This window comes from Pagrus major, chromosome 16 (assembly GCF_040436345.1).
Source record: "Pagrus major chromosome 16, Pma_NU_1.0".
In the NCBI taxonomy this organism is placed as follows: domain Eukaryota; kingdom Metazoa; phylum Chordata; class Actinopteri; order Spariformes; family Sparidae; genus Pagrus; species Pagrus major.
The window spans coordinates 18,028,538-18,053,192 of NC_133230.1; the positions used below are offsets into that span (position 1 = coordinate 18,028,538).

Here is a 24,655-nt window from a genome sequence, read left to right on the forward strand (position 1 = left end):
GTGAGATTATTGTGTGAATTAAAGAATTTCTTGAGTGTCTTTTCATTACAGTGTTGGAGTGTCTGTGTTTTCCTGTGAGGTCTGTCTCTGCTGTGGTGGCCCGGCTGTGGAAGAACAGATGGCAGACTGAGGTGGCTTGGGTCTCTGTTTTTCCAGGGTCGCTGAGCAGCCAACATAAGAACACAGTGACTAGACAATAGCTAGGCACCAAACCTCCACCGCCCCCGACCCTAAAGATCTCCTCCACAGTCATTATCAATGACTTTCAATGACTCCCGTGCTAAACATCGCCAAACTATGCTGTTATATTGTCACTAATGTCTGTTTTGTCAACACAAAAAGCATTGGGTATTGTCACAGTAGTAATGTGATGACTCTTTTTCCTGCTGATAGTCACACATCTGAGCAGCGGCAGTGAACCAAACTGTCGCCTGGGCTTCTACGGGTGACTGGAGAGCTGACTTTTGGGCTCCGAGGCAAACGAGCACATGACAGATTAGTGTGTGGGCCTCCTCCAGGCCTCCACCTCTGTGACCCTTAGGAGCCCCCTCTTTACCCCCACTCCTCACCCTTGCTCTTACCCCTAAAACCCTTTTTTTCCTCCATTGTCTCCACCCTCTCTTCATCCAAACAACCTAAGGAGGTGAAAAGCAAACAGATTTGTCGATGTCTGACAAATAGGTTGCTTCTTTATAACATTTCTGTCCTGAAAAAGTTCATTTATATTGTATAAAAAGGCTACAGAGCAAAAAGACATATATTTAAAATTCAAACAAATCACTTTAATTGCAAAGATAAGTACATAAACTCACCATGGATAAAAAATGTATCGTGCCATGTGTACTGGAAAGAAAAAGTGAGCACCAGCAAATATGGAATAAACAGTTTTCAGCAGTTTAATGTAAAAGGAGAAAGGGCTTGGGTGTTTCAAACTGTTTGCAGATGTGTGGCTCCACCAGTTAAATGCTGCTTGTACTGGAACAACACACAAGGATTAGAAGGACTAGAGGAGCTTAAACAAAACTGGGGATACTACAGAGCTGACTTGTTTAGTCTACTCAAACAACATGCCCTCTCTTTTTGAGGGATGGACTCGTACACTTGTTTATCGTATGGGACAAACATCCGTTGCCAGGGTTCGGCCTTGCCTGCGCCCATGTCTTGTGAATGACCCTAGCTGGCTCTTTTATGTGCATCTATAAAGGGCGGTCGAGAGAGCAGCTAGGAGGGCTCGACCTGGCGATGACACCCTGTTGTCATGGAGACTAATGCTATGTTGGGCTTGGATTGGCGGGGGTGGCCACTGTCACTAGTGTCTAATGATGTTTGCAGCACAATGCACTCATCTCCTCACAAAGTGTGATCTGTCCTCACTCTGATTAACGCCTGTATATTAACAGGGCATCTTTTGAGCTCTGCTGTGAGTTCTTCCTGGTGACAAGAAGAGCAGACAGGAATAATCAATTCAGTAAAAAAAATGGCCATCACTGGATGTCCTTGGCATGTTTGGCTTATATATATAAATCTCTCCTTGGGCTGATTCCTTCTTATCTGTGTACATACATGTGTTAAAACCAAAATCAATACGGCCTGCACTCTTACAATATTCTTCTGATGCTGGTCCCCAGAGTTTAAACAGAGGCAAAAAAGCTTTTAAATACGTTGCCTCTTCTTCTTGGAAAAATGTACAGAAGGACCTAACACTGTCAGAGCTGAATACCACAGGGGAATCTCGGTCAAATTTAAGAGATCGCGAAAACAGTACTCTCAGTCAATGTAAGGATTGCCCCGGGCAAGTGAAATGCCCCGTCCAGCAGCGAAATCTAGCAACTCATTTGTCCGATTGGGCAAGTGGTTAAAAAAAAAAAAAAAAAACCTAATATTTTCCAGAACTGATGATGGAAGTAGCTAAGGAGTGAGTCACCTCGCTGACTTCTCATCTCTGTTGGAGGTGGCATTGAACCCTGAATGGGATTGCTCCTTAATTTTCACCTAAATGTTTGTATGTTTTTATTGTTGTCAAAATGTTTATGCCGCCGTCTTGACCAGCTCACTCTTGAAAAATCGATTTTAATGTCAATGAGACTTGATTAAATAAAGGATATATATTTAAAACATAACAAATGATGTGCAAATACTCACATTGGTGTTACATTTAAGAGGATACAAAGTTAATAGTTGTGCTTTTTTTGTGCATATTTACATAAATACAATCTAATCATATGTAAACATATCTTGTCTGAACACACAGTTCCAGTGCTCACAGTCCAAGGACTTTCCAAATGACCAGGGGATATATCACTTCCCTTTCAAGGAGCCCAGGGGACCAATACACCTGGCTTAGCAGCTTAACAGAATTTCCCCCAAACACCCAGGCCAAAGGGTGGCCCCGGCACAAAACCTGAGACGCTTGATGCTTGAGAAGGCTACCTACTTACTCATCTGACTGACCACTCTCCCCTCTCACACTCAATCCTTCCCTCCCACCTTCTAACTAACACACACACGTGTGCAAACTCTCATGTGGCCCGGTTTGCTCCTGAGGTCCCTTATTTATTTTCATAGGTGTTTGAGGGTTTACACTAGTCAAAAGACAAGGCCAGAGTCCCAGAGTGGTATCTTTGGATTTGAGTGCTTCCTGTTTTCATTGCGAGGCCGACCCTTGTCTTTACAGGGGTGAGTAAAGGCTAGCAGGGGCTAGCAGGGGGTGAGAGGGAAGGAAGGCCAGGGGTGCCGAGGGGCTAATTGTAGTTTTGAGAGTTTGCTTTTGCCAAACAAAAGGGCATCACCTTGTGCAACAATAAGACAAAACTCCCATCACTGCCTCTTTATGTCTTCCACTTCTCTTCCCTCTATCTAGCCATCATTCTGCCTCACTCCGGCTTCCTCTAGTGGATTTTGCAGTCCATGCTTTTGAAGTGCAGTAGAACATTTTACCCCTAACAGTGAAGTTTACCTTTCTGATAACATAATCTCCCTGTAGTATTGAAAAGCTTATACCAACAGTCTGGGATTTTCCTTCCCCCTAATGTGGCTGGAAGACATCCAGAAACTCATGGGGAGGGGAGGGGGGGTATTAGAGAGTGGGAGGGAGGATAGAAGGAGGGAGCGGAGAGACGGTCTGACCCTCTTCTGCCAGCTAACACCAGCTGATCTGTCCAGCCATTTGCCAATTACATATGGGGCATTTAAGGTTGCCAGCTCACGTGTTCTCTGGTACATGTGTGTATGGGTTTGACACAAAAGAGGTCAGGGTTATCACAGCTACTCCATTGAGGAAGTGTGGAATCTTTGCATATTTTGTTAGACCTTTACGGCATCAAAAACTGCTGCTGATAATGAGGTAACTTTCTATAATGCGACTGTCATCAAGAAAACGATCTTCCTCCCAAGAGAGAGTGAGGTCAGAGTAAAGCGAGGGAGGGCGGGAGGGATGAGGGAGAGGGCAATTTTGTTATACTGAATCCAAAAGCCAACAGTTGTTACTATTGGCCTGTGTTGTTTTTCTGTGTGTGAAGGGGGGGTCCTCTCCTTTTGAGCTTTTCAGAAGACGTGACAATGGCTGGATGTTGAGAACATATGTAGAGAGACCCCTGTGGCTCACGGACGAGGAGCTCCATGCTGGCCCCGCAGTTTGAGAAAATACAAGGCCGCTCCTTTCACTCCTCACCCCTCAGTTAATGAATGCATGAATGGCAGAATGCCGCTATAGGCCATTCAGGGGCCAAAGTCCCCAAGAATTCAAGCCGGCACAAACGCATCCAGCAATAGCAAATACATTTGCTTAACAAATTTAAAGAAAGGAGAATGGCTAATGGGTGTGAGTGTGTGTGTGTGTGAGAGAGAGAGAGAGAGGGAGGGAGAGAGAGAGAGAGAGTTTATGGGTGGGAGAATTGGATGGTGAGAAGAGAAGGGGGATAATTCAATTAGTCCTCTTCCTCAGTAGAGAAATGAAGGCAGGTTAAAAGGGAGGGATTATTATTTGTACAAGACTGGCCAGGGCCTTACACAAAAGAAACAAATAAAGATTGGAGAGAACATCTACAAGCAGGGGATGTGATAAAGGAGAGAGGTACAGAGAAAAAGAGGGCCTTGAAAGCTCTGCTTCGTCTGAATTAACCAGCTCGCTGAAAAATGCGCCTGTGCCCGCCACTGGGCCTTTCCCCCTCCTTTCCTTTCCACTCTTTCAATTCGATTTTAAAACAATTCTAAAGAAAATTGCTGGCGACTCTTCCGAAAGAGCTGTACGCCTCATTCTGCCTCTCTCTCTGCATCCTTTTGCAGAGGCCGTGTGAGGACGGATGCCAAATAGTGAAGAAATGTTAAGTCTAAACTCACATCATGAAGTCTGACATCAATTCAACAATTTGCCTTTTTTGTTTGTCCCCTTCATTTACAGACGAAGTGATGTTACTCTAAGCTCAGGGAGCAGAAACACGCTCTAATAATTAAAAAAAAAGTTCAGCCTCCCTCCCGCCCTCTGCCTCTGAATGGAGCTTGGTCTGTATGGTTTTGGTGAGAGGTCTCCAGTCAGGGAGCGATGGAGCTGTGAACAGCTGTGAAGTCATTTTGATAATGATGAGAATAATAAGCATGCAGACTGGCGTGGTGGAGCCGCTAAGGCCTGCGAGGCTCAGGGCTTTGCTGTTGCAGCTTCACTGCTCCTGAATAGATAAAAGTGATTAAAGCACTCCTGATTATCCTTGACCAATATGTAATGGATTTACAGCCCTTTCAATTAGGCCGTATTTGCTGGCCACACATTACTTGGGCTTTTGGTTAGGTAATCAGGGTACAGGGGCTTTAGGCAGGGCGAGGGCACTGGTAAAGGCGGGTTGTTGGGTGCAGGGTGCACAGGGGGGCCACCTGACCCTCCTAAATAAATGTATGGATGAGCTCCAAACTAAGTCTCTTATACTTTCCCTTCTGCATTGTCCCTCCATCTCAGGACAGGGAGCCATGTGCTCAGAAAGCAGCTTATGTGTCCTGGCGTGGCCACCTCCTCCTGAAATCTGATCTGCGTTGCAAAATCAATACAGCCTGATGTTCTGATAATGTCCTGACATTAGCAAGGGTAGGGGGACATGTGGTGCATCCCCTAATACTTCACACACCGACGGACAGACAGAAAAGCAGGCTGACGGAGTATTTCATCATTTTATCAAGTATGTTTGAACTACTGTGGCGTTTGAATATTTAAGCCAAGCCATGTAGCATCACTGTGCTCAGTGAACAAACAAAGAAATATATTCCTTAAACATGAGAAAGAAAAAATCCAATTAAAAACTGCATGTTTAATGACATGACGTAGCTATTAACCTACATATTTGAAGCCCATATAACATTTATACACCTACACACCTACAAAAATAACAAAATTTGACACTAAATTGTCACTGTGCTCAACCAAAATCGTCACACTTACACTCACAATGCTTCTCCAGTAACTACCACTCCCTCTCTTAATCTGCCCCAGAAAAAAAAACATTCTTCTTCAGGCCAAACAAACAGCGCACCTCTCATTGGAGTAAATGACATGGATTGTCTCTCTTACTCACATTGTGCTGAGCCGAGTAAACAGTCCAAACTGATTAGATTGACCTGGTCACCGTGTCCGTCTGACAGGTGGCTGACAGGTGAGCATCACAGCACTGCCGTCACTCACTCCCCTCAGTAATGACTGTGTGACAGGTGTGTGTGTGTGTGTGGATGATTTTTTAATGTGTGTGTGTGTGTGTTTCTACCTCCAAAAAGTAAGGGCTTTGCTTACCGTGAGATGCTGGAAGAGCCACGCCCTCATGATGTTTGTGGCCACCTTGGGGAAAATGCCACGCTTTTTCTGCCTCTTCTTATCCTTGTCTGGATCATCGTCATCCCCTGTGCCAGGCGATGCAACGCTGTTGTCTAAGCCATCTCCTGGACAGAAACCAAACCCAGGGTTAAATAACATCCCGGAGCACACCACTGACTCAGAATGAAAGAAAAAATATCCTGGTCTAAAAATTCTCAAAGCTGAAACAGAAATGCAGTCAAAGCCGAGTTTAAGGGTTATGAAATACGGATAAATGGACAAATACTACAGATACCTATGAAGGAATTTATAAGCACCGCACTGAGGCCGAGAGCAAAGCCAGTGTTGTGTATTGAAGATATGAAAGTTGGGGGATTTAGATGGCCTTAGATGAAGGCCTGTGCAGAGAGTGAAGGGTTTACACAGAGGCCTAGCTGAGTTGTTGTAAACCCCAGAGCACGGGAGAGGGGAATAGGGGTTAATGACTCTAATGTTATGGTTGGATGCTGAAACACTAGGTTCCTCTTTGCAGTTCTACAGTAGGAGGCGGAGGAAAAGAAAAAAATTGGAGCGAGATGACAAAAAAAAAAGGACAAGGAGCCTTCACGTACAGTAGAGACTTGGACTCATGTCATTAATTCAATTAAATTTGCATGCTTGACATAATGTAGAGCATTTTTTTCATCTTTTGAAGGGAGCCAAAGGGGACAGGAAGGAGTTATGCAGACATATACAGTCATATGCAGACCATTCAACATGCGCGCATGCAAACAAAACTCAAAGGCGTTGATAATTCACAGCATCCAGTTGAGGCGCATGAGTATTAAAGTAGGGATGTGATTTGGGGTGGTTCATTGTTGCACTTCGATGCACATAATGGACTCGTCTGCTTCCCCCCACCCCAAACACCCGACTCTCTCCCAGTCCTCCTCTCCCCACTCCCTTCCCTCGCAGCAACCCCTCCCCATTCCGCCACAAGATTAGCATGACAGGCCAGCGGCGGCTTCGCCTGCATTAATGTCCATCAGTGTTTGATTTCGAGAGAAAAACATGCGCATACCCGGACACGATTTCTCCTTCAAATCGAAGTTTCCATCTTTGTCCCTTGCCTTTTTCTTGTTCCTCTTCCCCCGGCATTAATTGTGCATTAGCAAAAATGATTTACTTTTAACAGTCATAGTTATTTTTTCTTGCCCCCGGGCACAAATGCCTTGAAAGCCTTCCTTGAGGGCATCTAAATTATGTATCTGAAAAACTCCTCCACTAAGGCAGAGAAGGACCCTGACGTTCTCAAAATTCAGACTCGCTTGTCCTCCTGTTTTTGGGGAGGCATCAATCACAACCACCTATACAAGCCTTAATCTTGCATAAATATTTGAACTAATAACATTAAAAAGGGGGGAAAGAAAAAGGATCCGACTGGTGGCGTAATCAAATGCAAAATAAATGAAGAATACAAGGACAGCAGGGGCCCTCACTTCTAACTACTTTCCCCACTTTCTTTTTCTCTTTCCTCCCCCTTGTTTTTCCCTCTCTTTTTTGTTCTCTCCCTGTCTTTCTTTTCTTTCTGTGCACAGTGTTTTCCTTCCACATCATTAGCGCAGAGCCACACGAGAGGAAAACAGAGAAGTGCCGACTTTGCGCTCCCTGTGTGAAGCTGGAGAAGCAACAGCCCCTGTGAAGGACATATGGGAATGGGGACACAGACTAGGGGTGTTGTAATTGTAGAATGGGCATTCATTAGTGGCAAATGCCGTAAATCCCAGGCTAAGTACGAATCCTTGTTCAGGAAAGCCTAAAACAATAAACTTTGGTCTGGCTGTAGCCCTACCCTGACTGTGAGGGGTTTCCTGAGAAATGTGACCCAGACGGAAGTCAAGTCTAACTCCCCCAGTTTGCTTCCAAAACTTCAATAACAACACAACTAGTGAGCTGTGAATTTTAACTACCCTCCTCTTGTTTCTCTGCTTTTGAGCTCCACTGAATAATGTTGATACACAGTTTGGTTGTTTGTTTGTGTGCCGCCAGGTTTTGTGTTGATTTTCGAGCAAGTCTCCAAATCCCTCTCCTGCTGTGAGCAGTCAGGCTCATCCAATGGAACCACACAGTGGCCAAAAGGCTGGCAGATTAATTTTATTGACGTTTCCATTTTCACTGCAATGCGATAGCCTCCCCCCCGGCCAGGGCCAGAGCGACCCGTGCGTATTTACAGACTGACCTGTCACTTCATTACCCAGCATGCTTGCTGCCTCCTGCCCTCGCCCGCAAGGGTGAAACAAGACTCCAAGGCTTTTCAGCTCCTCTCTCCCTCTGTCTTTCTCTCACATGCGCATGGATACTGTCATGTGTACACAGATCAGACATGTGGCATCCAAGCATGAATTCTGTGTAGGGTTTTAATAGTTGTTTTTGATTTAATATATACATGTAGACATAAGTGTGCTCAGACAGAACGAGGGAAAACCAAGTTTGGACAGAGGGTGAAAAGAATGAAAACAAAGGAAGAAAGAGGAGGATCAAGAAGAGGCAGAAGGAAGAAAAGAAGGAGTAGAAAAAGAATAAAGAAGAACCAACTTGCACAACCTCATTACATCTAAAGGAGAGCTGGTGCTTTGCATCCACCCCCACTCCTTTCTTATGAGCGAGAGAAGGAACGCTGCAGGGCAAATTGTCCCAAACGCTAATGGCTTCTGACTGTTCCCTGGCAACTCTGCCATTCTAACCTGTGTGGATGTGCACTCTGAAAAAAATGGGGAAAGGAAAAAAAAAAGTGCAGGGCAGAGCAGGGGGAAGCGTCCCATCATCTGGCCATGTGACACAGATGGGGGTTGGCTATTAGGAGGCAGCCGAAAGGCCTAGGGGAGCCGAGGTGCTGGAGTGTAGCCCCAGGCACTTTTGGAAAAGCAGCGCCCTTGGAGACAGAAAAAAGACAGCCCCCCCTCCCCTCGACTCTCCCCACTCTCTTTCTGTCTTCCTTCACTCTTTGCTCCTCTCTCCTCCTTCTCCCTCACCCACTCTATCAATATCTTGACTTAAAGTGCTTGCAATGAAAGTTTGTGCATATTTTCATATGCACCGAAAGCGAGACAGTGTAATCAGGCAAGATGGAAGACAATGACCAGACGCAATGAGGGCGAGCGAGTGAGTGAAAACGCGAGCAAACAAACAAGCACGAGTCCAAGAGCACATTACGCTCACATACATTCCCCTCTCTCATCACCAGTGGGTGGTTATTAAAAATGCATTCAGATATATCTCCCTGTGAGTAAATTGGTCTCAGGGCTGAGCTCATTAACGGGTTGGGAAAGGACTGTAAACACACTCTGCTTATCTAATGTTGGCACATTCAGGGTCGCTTCAGGATTTCGTGATTTCGTGCACAAAGAACTGGTTGAGCACAAAGTGTCCTACAGTCTCTGCTGAGAGTTAAGGCGAATTCAGAGGAGTCCTAATGACGCTGGAGATCATGCCTCATGTCTAGGAGGCACCCTGCCCCTCAGGGAGCCACTAAGGTCTAGCCAGCCCTGGAAGCATTATGGATATGGCCGTGAGTAACACATATTATGGCTCTATCAGAGCATCAAGAATGCCCTCCCCTTGCTGCTCAACCATTCCGATATACCCATGCATGAATGAATAATGGCTTGTCAATAGTTGGAAAACATTCAGACCCAGTCATGGTTAGTTATCAAATAACACTCCAGACTTATTGGTCCCTATACTATTATTACACCCACTGAAAAGCCTCCAGACAAGCTTTAGATGGTGTGTGTCTGTGTGTGTATTACTCTAAAGGCAGTGCAGTGATTTTGCACTGGGAGGCCCCGGCGTTTGTTTCAGGGTAATGAAGCAAGAGTGTAGAGGCAGTGGCTTATGGAAGCTGTGGTTAAAGTGACTAATTACAACAGACCCCCCGAGCCCCCTGTCAGCCCAAACTAGTCAGGCATGTTCACCCGAGCTCACCCAAATGAGGAGAAACTCATGAGGAAAAGTTAGACGGAGAACAGAAGCTAAGAGGTTTGTTGTGCCAGGAGCTCCTTTGGCCTTCTTTACCTTTAGCACACCATAGTGACCGGGCCCTCCAACCATCCCTCCTATTACACCACCTCTAGCCATGCAGGCTTTGCCGCAGAGAATGAAGAGAAAAGAAGAGGGGGATTTAGAGCCTCCCTTTTCCCTCTTTTTCTCCTCAACTTTTCAGCCAACATAAGCGGCGTTTAGCACATTCAGTCCCCCCAAATGGCAGCGATTGAGAGAAGCAGTGGGGGCTCCTCTTTTGTCCGTCTGGTTACCCCTTTTATTTACTCTGGATTTACGAAGGGGTCTTTGCAGGCTCTGGGACCACATGCTCTTGACACACACACACACACACACACACACACACACACACACACACACACACACACACACACACAATCTCTCTCCCACACACACATACATACACAAACACGTACCGGCTCTATTCACACTAGTGGAATGGCCGACCCTCTGTTCCTCCGCGCCGACTGGGGATTACAGGTCTTCTGGCTATAACCGCATGCTAGCAATATGCTACGCACTCACGTAACATAGAACACAGACGAGTGCTAACGAGTAGAACATAATCCCTTTAATGATAAAACACACACTTGAGTGTCCAATTTCTAACAGCAAGTAGCCTATCAGTGTGTTTGTGTGTCTTGTGTGACCGCACCATATGGTTTACTGCGCTCATTCAGATCCATACAGTAGATGAGGGCTCTAAACAGAGCTGTTTTAGTGTGGCTGCACCACTGCAGCCAGTGTTTTACGCTGATTATTTCCTGATCTGTGCTTAAACAAGCAGCAGCCCCTTGCACTGGACCATAAAACAACAGCTTAGTAAACAGCAAGCATGCTGACAAATTGGTAGTGCTCAGGCCGGAGTCATTAACAGCCCTAAAACCTGTCAGAGCAATTACAACAAACTCTCTCCTTCAGCAAGTCTCCCTGCCAAACTCAGATGTCACTACCCACCTCCTTCTCACCGCCCCCCTGTTACCACCAGGACACTGGCTAAAGGTGGAGGAGAGAAGACGACCACGTTTTCCTCTCTCTCCCCTCCGATGGCCATGACACCCCAGAGAAACGAGGACAAACCTCCATCTCAAACACAGCTGTATCTGCATCCTGAGTGCTACGACTGAGTGGTTCCTTTTGCATGAGAAGTAATGTGTAGTTGTCTCCCCCCAAAAACACATCATTAAGTGTTCCCTTAAATGAAGTGGAATAAGAGCTTCTAATTAGATGGGTTTTTTCTACGTGTGGGGAAGCGAGGCAGTCAGGCAGTAAGAAAGGCAGGGAGGGAAGGAAAGAGGGAGGTGGTGGTGGTGGTGTTGGGGGGGGAGGGTAGTTGCTCAACAACTCCTGTACCTCCTCTCCTCCCTCCCTTCTCCGCCCCTTCTCTAAGCCCCCTAACCCTGCCATCGGGCAGATATCTCTCTGTCATCCCTGGAATGCTGGAGATAACTATCGCCTCTCCGCCGATACAAGGCCTCTCTCCTCTCACAGTCACAGCGTTGACCCCACTGTGCACATCCCTACCATAGAGGGCGAGGTTGAAGTGGAGAGAGCACAGAGAAAGACAGGGGAGGGGTGAGGGTGGAGGGTTGGAGGTAAAACTTGTTTTTAACAGCCAGTTAGGCTATTTTACCTTTTAACCCAAAATAAGGGCTGGAGCAAAGCCACCCTCCCCTTTCAGCTTCTCCCCTGGAGCCGAAGAAGAGTAGTTCGTCCAGAAGGTAGTGGGAGGAAGGGGGAGCAAGCTGCCTGGTTATTGCCTTTCCTCCAGAGTCACTGCCTAGAACTCTCTTGATCTTTTCATAAGATTATCATCTGCCAAGAACCTAAAATTTAGTACTGGTTGGACAAAGTGTGCACATTATCCAAGGCTTTAGAGTGAACAAACTTTTGGTGCAATTACCCCTCTACCTGCAACAACTATTTTCTTATGACATCATAAAATTGGGGCTTTAAGGTTTGCAAAAGGCCTCTTTATGCCCCCTGAGATCTTACTTTCCCCTAGCTCCATACATGTATGTGTATACAATATGAACACACAGATGTGGAGTATGTATAAAAGGATGTATGTCCGCTGAGACTCTGCCATCTAAAGGGGGCTTTATTTAGGAGGAAAAAAAGACCCAAAGAAAAGAGATGGAATAAAGATGTATAAAAGAAAGGAGGCAGGCTGTTGCAGATGTCAGGACCCAATTTGCATGAATGGCAAAGGGCTAAATTGCAGGGGATGGGGGAGCTACCCTCCACCACCCCCCTCACCCCACTCTTTTTTGGGGGGACTAAAAGGGAGCTGTGATGCCCATGACTGCTCCTCACTCAGCAGACAGGGATCAGTGGCTAATGAAGGGCTTTGGGTCTCCACCAGACATTTCACACTCTCTGCCTCCCTGACAACTCCACCCTGCTCCCCCTGCACTCCAACACCGCCGCCGCCGCTCTTCCTTTAGATTCCAAATCGAACGGGGCTAATTGGTCTCGCAGGTAATCTCGGGTTCACCCCTTGTTTCTTAATAAACAAATGTACAAACCTGCCAATGCACCTGTCCAATCCTTGCTTCTGTCTGCCCAGACTTTGTCCTTCTTTATCGCCTCGCCAAATACGGTACAATGGAGCTATTCTTGTTCTTAGCCGTTCAAATTGCACATATTGACGCGATTCCCTCTATAATTTATAATTATTAGGATAGAAAAACAGAGCTGGGTGCCCACAGAGAATCATACCTAAATCCTAAGGTTTGATGCTGCATTAAATATTAAAGAATAGGTATTTCCCAAAAGCAAGTGGGGCTATGTTGAATTGAAACAAGCGTGATCATTAGTAAAACAAGCTGCTTCCACACTTTTTGCTCTCGAAAAATGACTAAGTTGCTCTACTTTGAAAAGATAAGAGGCGAAGGCAGGGAATAAAGAGACGAGACAGAGCAAAAGAAAAACAAAGCGATGGAGAGCACGCAAACGCATCGCAAGGATCCATCTGCAAATGGCTTTACAATCCCCGCTAGGAACTATTGTATATCAAAGTCTTCGACCTAAACTGCCAGAAAAAGCGGCTGTATGCTGTTCGCCAGTTTTAACGGAGTGTGGTTTGGTGATTCAGAACAGCTTACACTGTCTGAGGCGATGTCTGATAACAGCATCAGCAGTGATTCTCTACCCTCAATTACAATTTAAAACCAAGCAAACAAACATACAGAGAGAAGAGGATGACTTGGATTTACTGCAGACATCTTTGCCACACCTGATGGACAGTGGCATCAAAGTAGAGTTTAACAGAGACAGGGGTTTCTCCATAGAGCTGGAGGGAGTTTGGTAGAGTAAATGGATTAAAAGGTTTATAAATCAACAAGTCAACCATCAGATTGTAGCCTCTGCTCGGCAGCCCTCTCATCAGCCAAATGCCATGAAGTTTTTTTTTCTCCTCGCTTCTCTCTTTTTTTTTTTTCACACAAATGTCCTGGAGGCAGGGAACAAAGCGAGCAGAACTGATTACTGCGCTGCTGCCCCGCTCCGCCAGTCTAAACTCTGTTTGGCTTCCTAATGAGCTCACTAAAAACCCAATTCATCACCCATAACCCCTTCTCAACCTGCCTTGAAATCCCCCATTATGGGGAGTCAAGGACAGTCCGTTTACAGGCTTTGGGCTGGGGTCAAGGGCTGTGAGGGGTGGATGGCAGTGGTTGTGGCCAAGGTTATTTTGACACAAGGGATACTTTCCTATGTGCCTCGTCTGTCCTCCAGTATCTAAATGTGCTCACCATACGCCCTGCATTGCATGCCAACCAATCTTTTCCTTTGATTGTCACACTCCGTTGATTATATACACAAAAAATATATTTATTTTTTTTAACAATTCGAGCGTGGTCGGTTGTTTTTTTACACCAGCTTCCCCCATCTCTATAGCCCCCCCTCTTTCGCAACACCAGCGGTGTCCCAGCCAGAGCGGAGGAATGTCCGGCTTGATGGCTACAGCAGCGGGAACGTCCCGTTCCAGTCAGCATTCGCACCAGAGATTTCAAGTTTAATACCCCTTCGTCCCATCCCCGCAAAGACAGGAATTTGGTGGGAAGGGAATGTAGTGGGATTGGGGGGGGGAGTGGGATACAGTTGGTCTATTAAGGATGGGGCAAGGGAGGAGGGAAAATGTAAAAAAAAAGGGAGAATATTGTAGGTAGATGACAAACAGCTGAGAAGGTAGAGAAAGAAAATGAAAGGAAGGAAAATATCTTAGCAAGGTAGCATAGGAGAGGAACTGGGTGTTGGTTGGAAGGGGTGGGGGTCAGAGAGGAGGAGGACGGCAGAGGGTTGAGGGTAAACTCCCACAGTTCCTCATTACATGGAGCTGAAATGATCCTCCTGACACCTGAGCTGTAACCAAGAGATTACAGAATTGATGAATCCTTGGTTTAAAATGCAGCTGTTTTATTCTGCTTTAGTAATTAATTCTTTTTCCGATAGTGTATTGATTAAGCGTAGCCCCTGATAAAGTTCAAACTGAGAGAGATCCCTCCGGGGCTTTGGCTTGGCCTGCTCTGGAGAGTCAATGAAAACTTCCTCCCTCCACCTGCATCTCTCTCTCTCTCTGTCAGCGCAGTTTACCCTCATAAATTAGTCAGATCAGTGAGAAGCGAGGCTTACGCTTAGTTGATACTTGCTTTGTCTGCCCTCTTGCTGATGCAATTCTGTTATTTTTATACCATCACACCTCCACAAACGCGGATATTGAGGAGTCTGTGTTACACAACTCACCAAAACATTAATTTAAAGAGGTTTTTTCCCATTCTGAGATACTACAGGATGCAGCTCTTTCACCCAGCAGCTGATCCCTTTCGCTCCCCTCCTCCCTCACTCCCATTCTCACCTTAACACAGAATCATGGCACACAGAACGAGAGCGTCTTCTTTCACAAAACTACTCTTTCATTCTTTTTATCGCCGCGTTTTTCTATACAGCTGTGAGTGAGAGTCTGATCAACAGAGGGGTAGAGCGGGTCTCTCCGGGGAGCCAACTAGCAGAGAAATCAGATACAGCTTTACAAGAGAGTCAGCCGCTCATGTCTTGTCAAGACCCCTCACCTACCGGCTCCTTTACAAGTCAATAACCAGGGCCTGGTGTCCTCCACTGGGCCCTGGCACACATTCACCTCTTTCTATAGGAAGCAGAGGCGGGGGGGAGACCACAGCTCTGGATTCTGTGTTATACTATGTGAAATTATAGAAATAATCTTGTATTTCTGCAATGAATGTGTTCTGAACAAACCTAGCTATGGTGGGACACTACATTTATTCCCTATATACAACATGGACTCCTCTGACACTCCTGTAATACATAGTGACAAATAATTGGTGACCCCACGAGGCCAGAAGAGCCAGTTAAAAGCCTTTTCCAATATTAAGAACTAATGAAAGAGTGAATGAATTATGAAGGGAGAAGGGAAAAAATATAATTAGAAGGTGGAAGTAGTGCTTAATACATTTACTTGAGACTATTTCCTTTTGTTAATGGGACCATGGCACGCAGAGAGAGGGCTTTTGACGTGGCTAGTATTGACTGTCCGCCCTGCTCCTTAAGGTAAATCCAGCAGGTCATTTCATTACGGCCCAATTCCATGGCACTAATTTTGATTTTAGGGGCTTGACAGCTGTTGGCAGTGGAAATTGCCATGGCAGGGAACAGTGAGAGAGGAGCCTATTACCGCTGTGAAAAATACAAATTGCAAAGCCTTGGTTCAAATTACTGCCACTCTGCCTCGCTGGCTCACCAAAATTCATGTTCCGTCACTTTACCCCTTGATTAGCTGCATGAAAAGGGTGAGTAAGAATATGCAGCGATACATGTTTTGGAATAAGGGTACAGTCTGACAAATGCAGAGAATCAAATGAATGTAAATATAGAATAACGCAAAGATATGCTACACCTCTGTAATGAAATGCAATAGAGTTACCTTGTAATAAATACCTCCTCACTGAAAAAGTTGTGTTTTTGAAAACTAGTTCACTTATTTTTGGTTTAAGTCACTTCTATGGTGCATTGAAGCTGCACTTTGTGCTGGTGCATTACATTTAGAGTTGTTTCGAATATTTAATCATCTGGTTTACATGTAGAAAAACAAAATATTAGCCTGAAACTGACCACAGGCATGAATCAACATCTCTCTAACACATTGATTTATTTATTTATGATTACAAAGGTAGGGTTGCATTACAGTATACAGCTGATTCTATTTTCCTGGCCACACAATGCTATTTTCTGAGAGACATTACCAGTTCTCCCTCATATAACATGGCTACTGTGTGTTGGTCTGGCAGCGGAGATGGACCTGACTCACAATGTGAGCTCTTAATCGCCTCGCCTTGCAAGTTAATATGCAGCATTAAAGTTCCAGAAGGGAGAAAAAAGAGGTCTTCCTCTGATGCTATTAATTAGCAGTGCTCTATAGCTCTCAGCTTTTTGAAGCTCTCCATCTCCTTTTGTTTCACTCTCTCTTTTCTTTTTTTTTTTTGTGCGGCCTTCGTTATTGACTTTTCAATTTTCCCCTCACATACACCCCCTGCACTAGCGGTAGCACCGGTGGTGCCCAGCCCAACAATACCCCCAAGCCCACTCTCCGAGACGCTGGCTGGGGAGCCCTGAGAGCTGGGCCAGCCCTACAGCTCCCACCAGCCCACCACTCACTCCCCACGAGACCAAAATCAAAGAGAGAGGCCCTTAAAATATAACCATGGGTATAATGAGGGTGCTCCAAAGAACAATAAGCATATACACCAAAGGAGAAAGGAGAGTAGGAGTACAAAAGGAGGAGAGAGAAAACTATAGGAATGTTGGCCTGAAAGTGTTCTTGAGAAGTGAACAACAGAAAAAAACAAAACAGAATGATACTGTGCTTTGGGAGAGAGGGCAAAGGGCCACAGCCAGAGGTGATGGTAGCCGGGGCCACGCATCTATCCAACCACGTATCTGAACCCAAAACAACAAGGGGGTCTGCCGCATGCCTCTGGAGCCGAAGGGAGCCAAAGGGAGCACGACTAATTTCTGCACAACAATAGGCCTGGATGGGCGCCCACACAATGGCAGGTGCTTTGAATAGCAGCAGGGCCCTTGCAGCAGGGATCTTCTGCTCTCTCACTGCGAGGGCTTGGGCTCTGGCTTGTGTAACCTTTCATTTTCAACCGGGCTTCCTTTTGACTCATAAAGGATGAAAATGATCTCATGGGGGGGCCAAAGGAGACAGCCAGGTCTGTGAGGCACAATTCACATCAAGTCCGTCTGTGTATTCTGTACATGTTATCCGCCTCTTTTTCCTCTATCTCTATTGCGTTTTCTCCACACTTTTCCACATTTTTTTCACCCTCGTTCTTGTTTTTTTTCATCGACTCTTGGTCTGTTGTTATTTTCTGTAGAGGTTGCGTTTGTTGTGCGGCTCCTGGGCTATCCTGTAGGCCATGGTGCAGTGGTAAAGGCAGTTTTCCCCCCACCTTAAGAGCATTCTTTCCGGGGTCACAAGGTCAGGCTTCACAGATGTCTCCTGCAGACACTCAGTTGTCTAAGGACTGCATCCCTGGGAGTCAGCATTCGTACTAAACAATGCAGCTTTTCCCCCTCACTTTGGAAAATGTTAAATGTTTTTTTTTCTTCTCTTGTCTCGCTTTTTTCTACCTCTCTCTTTTCATTGTTTTATTTTTGAATGAAGCTATAGAGTGAGCACAATTTTTCCAAGGTGGAGGTTTTTTTGTGTTTAGATAATGAAAGAAAGCACTGGTTATCACAAGATAGTGTTGCTTTCTGGCTGCTTTCATTCTTTTAAACACTCCCCGTCTCCCTAAGTTTCCTCCAATTGTTCTAATGGGGCCTTAGTCATCCTTGCCTGGTGGCGGAGGGAAAGATGCTTTTAAAGGTCTTTTTCTTCTCTCAGTGTGTGTTGCCAGGGGAGAAAAATGAAAACATGTAGTAACTGTCCTGAAATCCACACTGAGAGACAGATACAAGAAACCCTTGAGTAAGCAGGGCAGAAGCCAAACAAAGAGCGACCCGAAATGAACAGAAAGACAATATTTGAGCTAGAACATTTCTGTGTAGCCTCAATCTCAACAAAAATTGTGTAGACGAGAATTCCTGGGCCAAATGGCTTTCATTAAAGGGAAATCAGCTTCTGCTTTTTTTAGGGGGCGGAGCGTGACAGCGGTAAAAGGGAAGAGATTGCAGCATTTAACATGCAAGTTCTGCCTCAGTACATGGAAAAGTGTGTAATTGGAACAACATTTAAAAAATCCAGGCACTGAGCTATCCTTGAATATCTTACTCCTTTTCATCTCGCCTTCCCTTGTTCCTTTCTCTCTTCCTGCGTTTGATATGGTGTTCTTGCTTCCCCCTCCAAACATCTCCTCTGTATTCTGCAAATTGATAACCCTCTAAATGAATTATGGTAAATGCATAATGAAGGTTTTCTCAGCTTCAGCCCTGCAGCCAGCCAGGATGGAGCATCTCGTTTGGCATGTTTGATTCGTTTTGTTGCGCATTTAGCCCCAGTGTTCCTTCAGAGTGTTCGCTGCTTGGGGCATGTAAATAAGAAATTATCCTTGCTGACTAACATGGCTAATACCTCCTCTGGGGTAATCAAAAATTATTAGACGCTTGCTTCCAATAAACATTAGGGCTCATGGCACTAACCACTGTCAAATCGCTCACCTCCGCATGCTCCCCAATAGCCATAAAATGGGTGAACAAAAGTGATCAGGTGTGGAAAAAGCACTCTGGCTACGTGGAAACTGAGAGACCGCGGGACTGCTATTATGCCTAAAAAAGCAGCCCTTGGCTTTAAGAGTCATTAAAGCATGTACTAGAGTAGGAATCAGACTAGAAAATGAGCTTATCTTGCATAATGCCCTCAAAAGCTTTGCATAAACGTGAAAGATGTGCGCGTGAAAATCAGCAGCAGAGAGGAAGAACTCGGATTGTAACACACTTCCTTTATCATCCTCCCACTCTCTTGGACGGTGGCAGCATGGTTAAAGCACTACCTGTAGGGTATAGCTGCTCTGCTCAGTTCCAAATATGCTTCAGTGTGTAAACCCTGGTTTACACAAGAGAAAACCACACAGCAAGTGAACAAGCTATAGCTGGCCTTGCTAAGCCACTCTGCTCAACCGCTCGCTGTCTTTTGGGAGGGACCTTTGCTGTGATGTGGGGTTCGGATATTAGGGGGAGGAGAATTGGGAGGGGTGGTGGTGGAAGAGATTAAAGAGCCAAGGGAGGCAGAAGAAAGGAAAGAAAGTAAAAGAGCACAAGGCCCATTGGTCAAACACAAAGGGGGAGAGAGGGAAAGGACATTTGATGTCAGGGTTAAACTCCAAATAAGCACACCTTAAACGGGCCTGTGTAAGCTGGCAGTCAGGGTTTTTGGAGTTTCCCTGCAGGTGTGCCTTTGACAGACTTGGCCTCCATAACCTCTCTCTGATCTAGAATGGGGCCCGGGGTCGGACACAGAAGGACCCGGTGGCATCTCACTGCCTCTGCCTCCCATTCTCTGTCTATTACATTCACACACGCATGCATACACTCTCTGTAAACACACACACAAACACACTGCCAGACAAGGGGGAAAACAAATCTGGTGAGGACTAGAGCAATTGGATTATCACCTCTTAAGGGTGACTTCTTGGCTGACCCCCTTCAGGCTAGCCTGCTGAAACAAGACGGAAAATTTCCTGGGAAAACACTCTCCCTTTAAAGAATCGAAGCACTGTCATCCTTGTGAAAATACAGCGGCGGCAGCATTAATGGACATGGAAATGCCCTTTGGGGCACGCGCTCAAATCCCTTTTAGCCATATTACATCAGACCCCTGTGCACTCCTCATCATCACCACATGCGCTGGAGTAATCAGCAATGGAACATGGGTGTGTAAACCCACTGTATAATGAACCGATACAACAATGCTGCACTCTGTCTTTGTTTTTGGCCGAGGAGAGAGAAAGTCACTCCCCTCCTTTAACTGTAGTTCAATCATGATTACTTTCCCTGCAACACCTTTTCCTCTCTGCTTCTTAATTATGCTCAGCTCTCTCCAAGATAAGCTGATTTTCGTCTGATTCTCAGAGAAGAACAGAAAGAGAAGGAAAGAAAGAAAGAAAAAAAAAACGTCTCCCCCAAGCTTCCCCTTAATGGCGCAACACAGACATTCTCCTCAGCTGCTGTCAGAATAATCTGGGTAATTTTTTCCCTATGTTCTCCAAACATTAGTTTGCACATTAGGCTGACCCAGTTAATGTGCCTTTCCTGCTGTGTAGGACCCAGTTCTTGGCCGAGCTAGGCCAGGCTGGGCTGGGCCAGGTCGCGCCGGGGGCCTGTTCATGATTATGGACCAGAGGGACCAGGCCAAAAGAGGGAGAAAGAGAGGAGTGGAGAGAAGGTAAGAGGAAGAGCGCGAAAGGGGAGAAGGCTCTAACTGCAGTGTGGACGCAGAGTGGTGGTGATGTTGTGGGTACGGGACTTTGTTACTGGAAGTGGAGCTGACTCTACTGGCAGTCCTCATCCTTTTACAGTTCCTTTGATTTTGCTGTTTTCACGTGTTTTTTTTTTTTTTCCCCCTCTCTCTCATGATCTATAGACTCCAAGAACATAACACAGGGTCAGAAGAAAGACAGAGAGACATTAAAAAAAAGGGAAGAGAGAGAGAGCGGAAGGGAGGAAGGAAGGAGGGAGCTGAGGGAGCTGATCATTCTCTTTAATCACATTTTGGATGAGGGCCAGGTAGTCTGCGGTACCGAGAGCGAGACAGAGAGGGGTGAGTGAGGAGAGGAGTGTGAGGGAGACAGTAAAAGAGGGAGGGGAGGGGGGGGAGGTGTGGGAGAAAGAGAGGTAGAGGAATAAATGGAGAGAGAGGGGGAGAGAGAGGATGAGAAAGGGACTTATGGAGAGAGGGAGAGGAGGGGATGAGCCTGAGAGCAGAGCCCCTTGAAACAGCTTCAAGTGCAGCAGGCGCTTAAGCAAGAGTGCACGTATGCCCGCACATGCTACGTGTGTGTGCGTGCGAGGGAGAGTGACAGCCGTTCCCGTAAATGCCCGCGAATGCTGAATCCAGCAAGAATCTGGTGTTAGAGCAGAGGCGGGGAGAGATCCATTTTAAAACTATGTGCATTAACTATACTTTTCCCCATAGATTAAGCACTCCACATGAATAATTTAGCCTCTCTTATGCTAATGGGATCATGAAAGTATCCCCTCCGTACCGTGTTTTCTCCCCCTCCGCAGCAACTCTTCTCGGCTTTCAACAATGGCCCTGCCCCTTCCCAACAAACCATCAGACAGACACACTGCACTGTTTTCACAACAGACACCTGACTAACATGCGGCTGACATGTAGTGACATGGCTAGAATTGCACACAGAGGCTTATTGGGAAACACTCGCATTGTCGTCCTCATTAAGCATCTTTAGCTAGTTGAAGTGAAGTTCAGATATTGCAGGTTATAAGTTGAGCGCTCATCACGGCTGCACTTTGTTTAATGTTTATGTGATCGCCGTCGAGCTGGTTTTGTAAGTGGCGAGACCGCTCCTCTTACACTTTCTGATTGCTTCACTGTGTTTTCTCTCGACAAGGGAAGTGGACATATCCTGTGTATTTATGTGTCTTTGGCGTTTTTTTGTCCAGCTTCTGCCATCACACACTAAAATATACCCGAGCAACACATTTACAACACACACACACACACACACCCTTGTTGCCTCAGCATTGTGTTGCGGTGAGGTGGGGGCACTGTGTAAAAAATTATCAGTGCTCCAACAGCTGGGAGTGAGAGCCATGAAACAGCAGGGCTTGGGTCTGCTTTATTGTTTATCTGTTGTTTATGGGCCAGTGTTCAGCTTTAATTACTACACTAAATTAAACTCTAACAGGCACTTAGAGGGAACCAGCTAACACACACACACATACACACAGACACTGTATATTTTATATACACAGACACACCTCGCTGATCACTCCAGAGCTGGAGTATAGGCTACTAAAACGCAACAAGGCTTCCATCTTGCGTTTAGCACCGATTCTGCTGTTCTTTCTGTTGTGGTTTTGTTTTCGTTCTTTCTCTTGCGTCATTTTTTAGTGTTCTTTTTAAAAAAGTAAGGCCAAAGGTCCAGAAAATGCCACATTCAACAGGCCTTGTTCACGCTGGGACTGTCTGGGCGGACACAGGGAGTCGTGTCCCCAACCAGGAATGACCCCCCTTTGGTGAGCTCAACCACAAAGACCTTGCTGAGTGGGGCCCCTGGCCAGGGCCAAGGGAGCTCACCACACTCCCCATGCATACACACTCACACACAAATGCACCACAATACCATCAAGCGCAGCATGCTCCCTTGGAGCTGAACACTCAAGCTCTCCCTCTCTTCCTCCCTTTCTCTCCATCTCAGCCTCTCTCGGTCTCTCTGGGGAGTCTGTCTATCCGCAGAGCGTGGGGATTGTTCAATTGCTGAGAAAATGTACAAAATGCTTTCTCCTCTCTTCTGTTGAGCCTTTTCCATCTAGCGTAGAATCGGGGAATTGTACAGAAAGCCCCTTTGCTCACCACTCAAGATGTCAACGTGGATTTGGTCTTCATGCATAGCTAATAATTACAAGTGTGGACTGGAGCTGAGGCATGCACACACACTCACACAGAGTGAGACGCCCACATATACAGCAAGAGGGGGAAACGTTACCTACCGTGCTGAATCAGTGTCGGGGATTTACAGTTCATGACTGAGTGCATTTGACTCTACAGTGTTTGGTGTGGGCAAATGTGCAGAGTATTTCATCACGCTGCTCCATCACACCTTGGGTGTTTAACATATTACAGACAGCAGCTTGGAAACGAGTGCTATCTTAAGGCACGCACATTCATCAAGTTTAACTCCCTGCATCTGATGTCTCTGATGTTTCTAGATAAGCTTGGAGGACTTCCAAAGGACTGTTAATCAAAATGATGTGCGAGCAGAACCAATGAAGTTATTGTGTGTTACCTTCTGAACCGTCTCCCGTTAACTGCTCATATTTGTTTATCCAGCCAGAACATAGGGAGTCACTCGCTAAGAGTCAGTAAGTGAGAGTGCAGAATTTGCCCTGAGGGTGATAATTCATATTTTCTTTTTTTGGAGGGAAATTCTGAGAAAACGGAAAAAAAAACGAATGTTAGGAACAGGGGGTTGGGGAAAGGTTGCAGATCTGAGTGTTGTACCGAAACCTTTTTCATATGTGTCAGAACCTTAACTGGCAATCTTTACTGACAGCTATGAGCATGCTTCACCTTGGTTTACTGCTTGACAATAAATTATTCCACAAGAGGGGCAATACATATTTGCGCACTTGTTAAATTGTTTTTTGGCACAGGTTCAGAGCAATGCTCAATGCTGAGATGTAACCCGGAGATTGAGGAAGTGAATTTTGCTCACAGCGACCATCTTGAGTCCTGTATGTACTGTACAAACAGTACTTTTTGAAAAAACAAATATGTGAGTGATACTCAGTTTTATTCTACGACACATCCCGTAATATCATCCAAAGGGAGAAAACTTTTCACCCTTCAAAACAGAAATGGTGTTACGAATTCAACACAGGGATGCTTTTGGATCAATTTTCGAGGTCAATGTTTTTCAAGCCACGCGGACACATACAACACACCTTTCAGGACGGAGGAAAGTTGGTGTTTTTCTTGGCATCTGAATCCAAAAAGCACTATGGGTCTCTCTCACGCTCTCTCTCATCTATTCTGTCTTCCTCATCTGATCCACATCGTCACCCCTTTTAACAGGGGCCAAGCTGTTAAAGACCCCATTACTGAAGTGAAGCACACATTTCACATTTCCTCTGTGGACTTGAAAGTGTGGACTACAAATTTTATGTGGAAATGTATTGAGATAGGAGGCGAGTTCATGCGTGGAGTGGAGTGGAGCGGAGTGGAGGAGGGAAAAGGTGGAAGAGAGGTTGCGGAGGGAAGGCTCTGTCAGAATGGAAGGGCCAGAGTCGGGAGTCAGCGAGCGCTTCAAGCGTTAACGTAATTGCAAGAATGTGAAAAATGAGGCGGCGGGGCTCCCGAGCGGAGCGAAAGGTCAGAGCATGCCTCACACAAAACAACTGGCTGGAGGACGGCCTCATTAGACCATTAAATCAGCTGCCCTCTCTCTCTTTTCTCAGTTTTTTTTCTCACTCTGCCTACTTTTTCACCTTCTGTCTGTGACTTCTTTTTAAATCTCTGCTTCTATTCTGTGCTGCTTACTTTGCTTTAACCACAAAAAGGTTTTGAGCTTGTGGATCTAGCATTTGGCACTCTTCAACACAGGTCAGGCTCTGATCTAGTCCAGGTCCATCTTGGCCCAATGCATGGTGCTGTACCGTAACTGTCTTTGGCCTGTATTGATCCGCTGTTACTGGATACGGTGGGGAGAGGAGTCGATAAGTGCTCTGTGGATTACAGGTCACTTGTACTTATGTGTGTAAGATAATCAATAGGCAGTGCATTTCTTTCTCTCATCCCCCCTCCTCTCTCTGTTGTTCCTGCTGTCTCCATCTCCCATGCTACTTGCAATTGCAAAGATGAGTGCCAAAACTCATCTGCTCTGACCTGCAATCACACAGCGTTTTTGACACTCATACCAAAAAATCCAACACCTCATTTATTGTAATTTCGCTCTATATTTTTGTGGAAAAAATGAGATTCTTATTCACTCTCAAAGCCCATCCTTAAAAACAAATGTCATGTATACAGATTAAATGTGCCATGCTGGTGGAGAATTATCCCTATCAGGTTCAAGCATCATATTATTGTACCCCATTAGGTTTATACTGCCAAACAGACAT

At 45.7% G+C, this 24,655-nt stretch overlaps 1 protein-coding gene across 7 annotated transcripts in view; it reads right to left on the reverse strand.

Annotated features, from left to right (window-relative positions):
• meis2a (Meis homeobox 2a) overlaps window positions 1-24,655 on the reverse strand; it is a 179,415-nt gene that overhangs the window by 40,183 nt on the left and 114,577 nt on the right. For 6 of the 7 annotated variants that reach the window (XM_073484230.1, XM_073484229.1, XM_073484226.1 and 3 more), the window contains exon 8: window positions 5,771-5,916. In XM_073484230.1, coding sequence (XP_073340331.1) covers window positions 5,771-5,916 — 146 coding nt within the window. The remainder of the gene's footprint in view (window positions 1-5,770; window positions 5,917-24,655) is intronic. The other variant, XM_073484225.1, reaches the window with a different exon arrangement.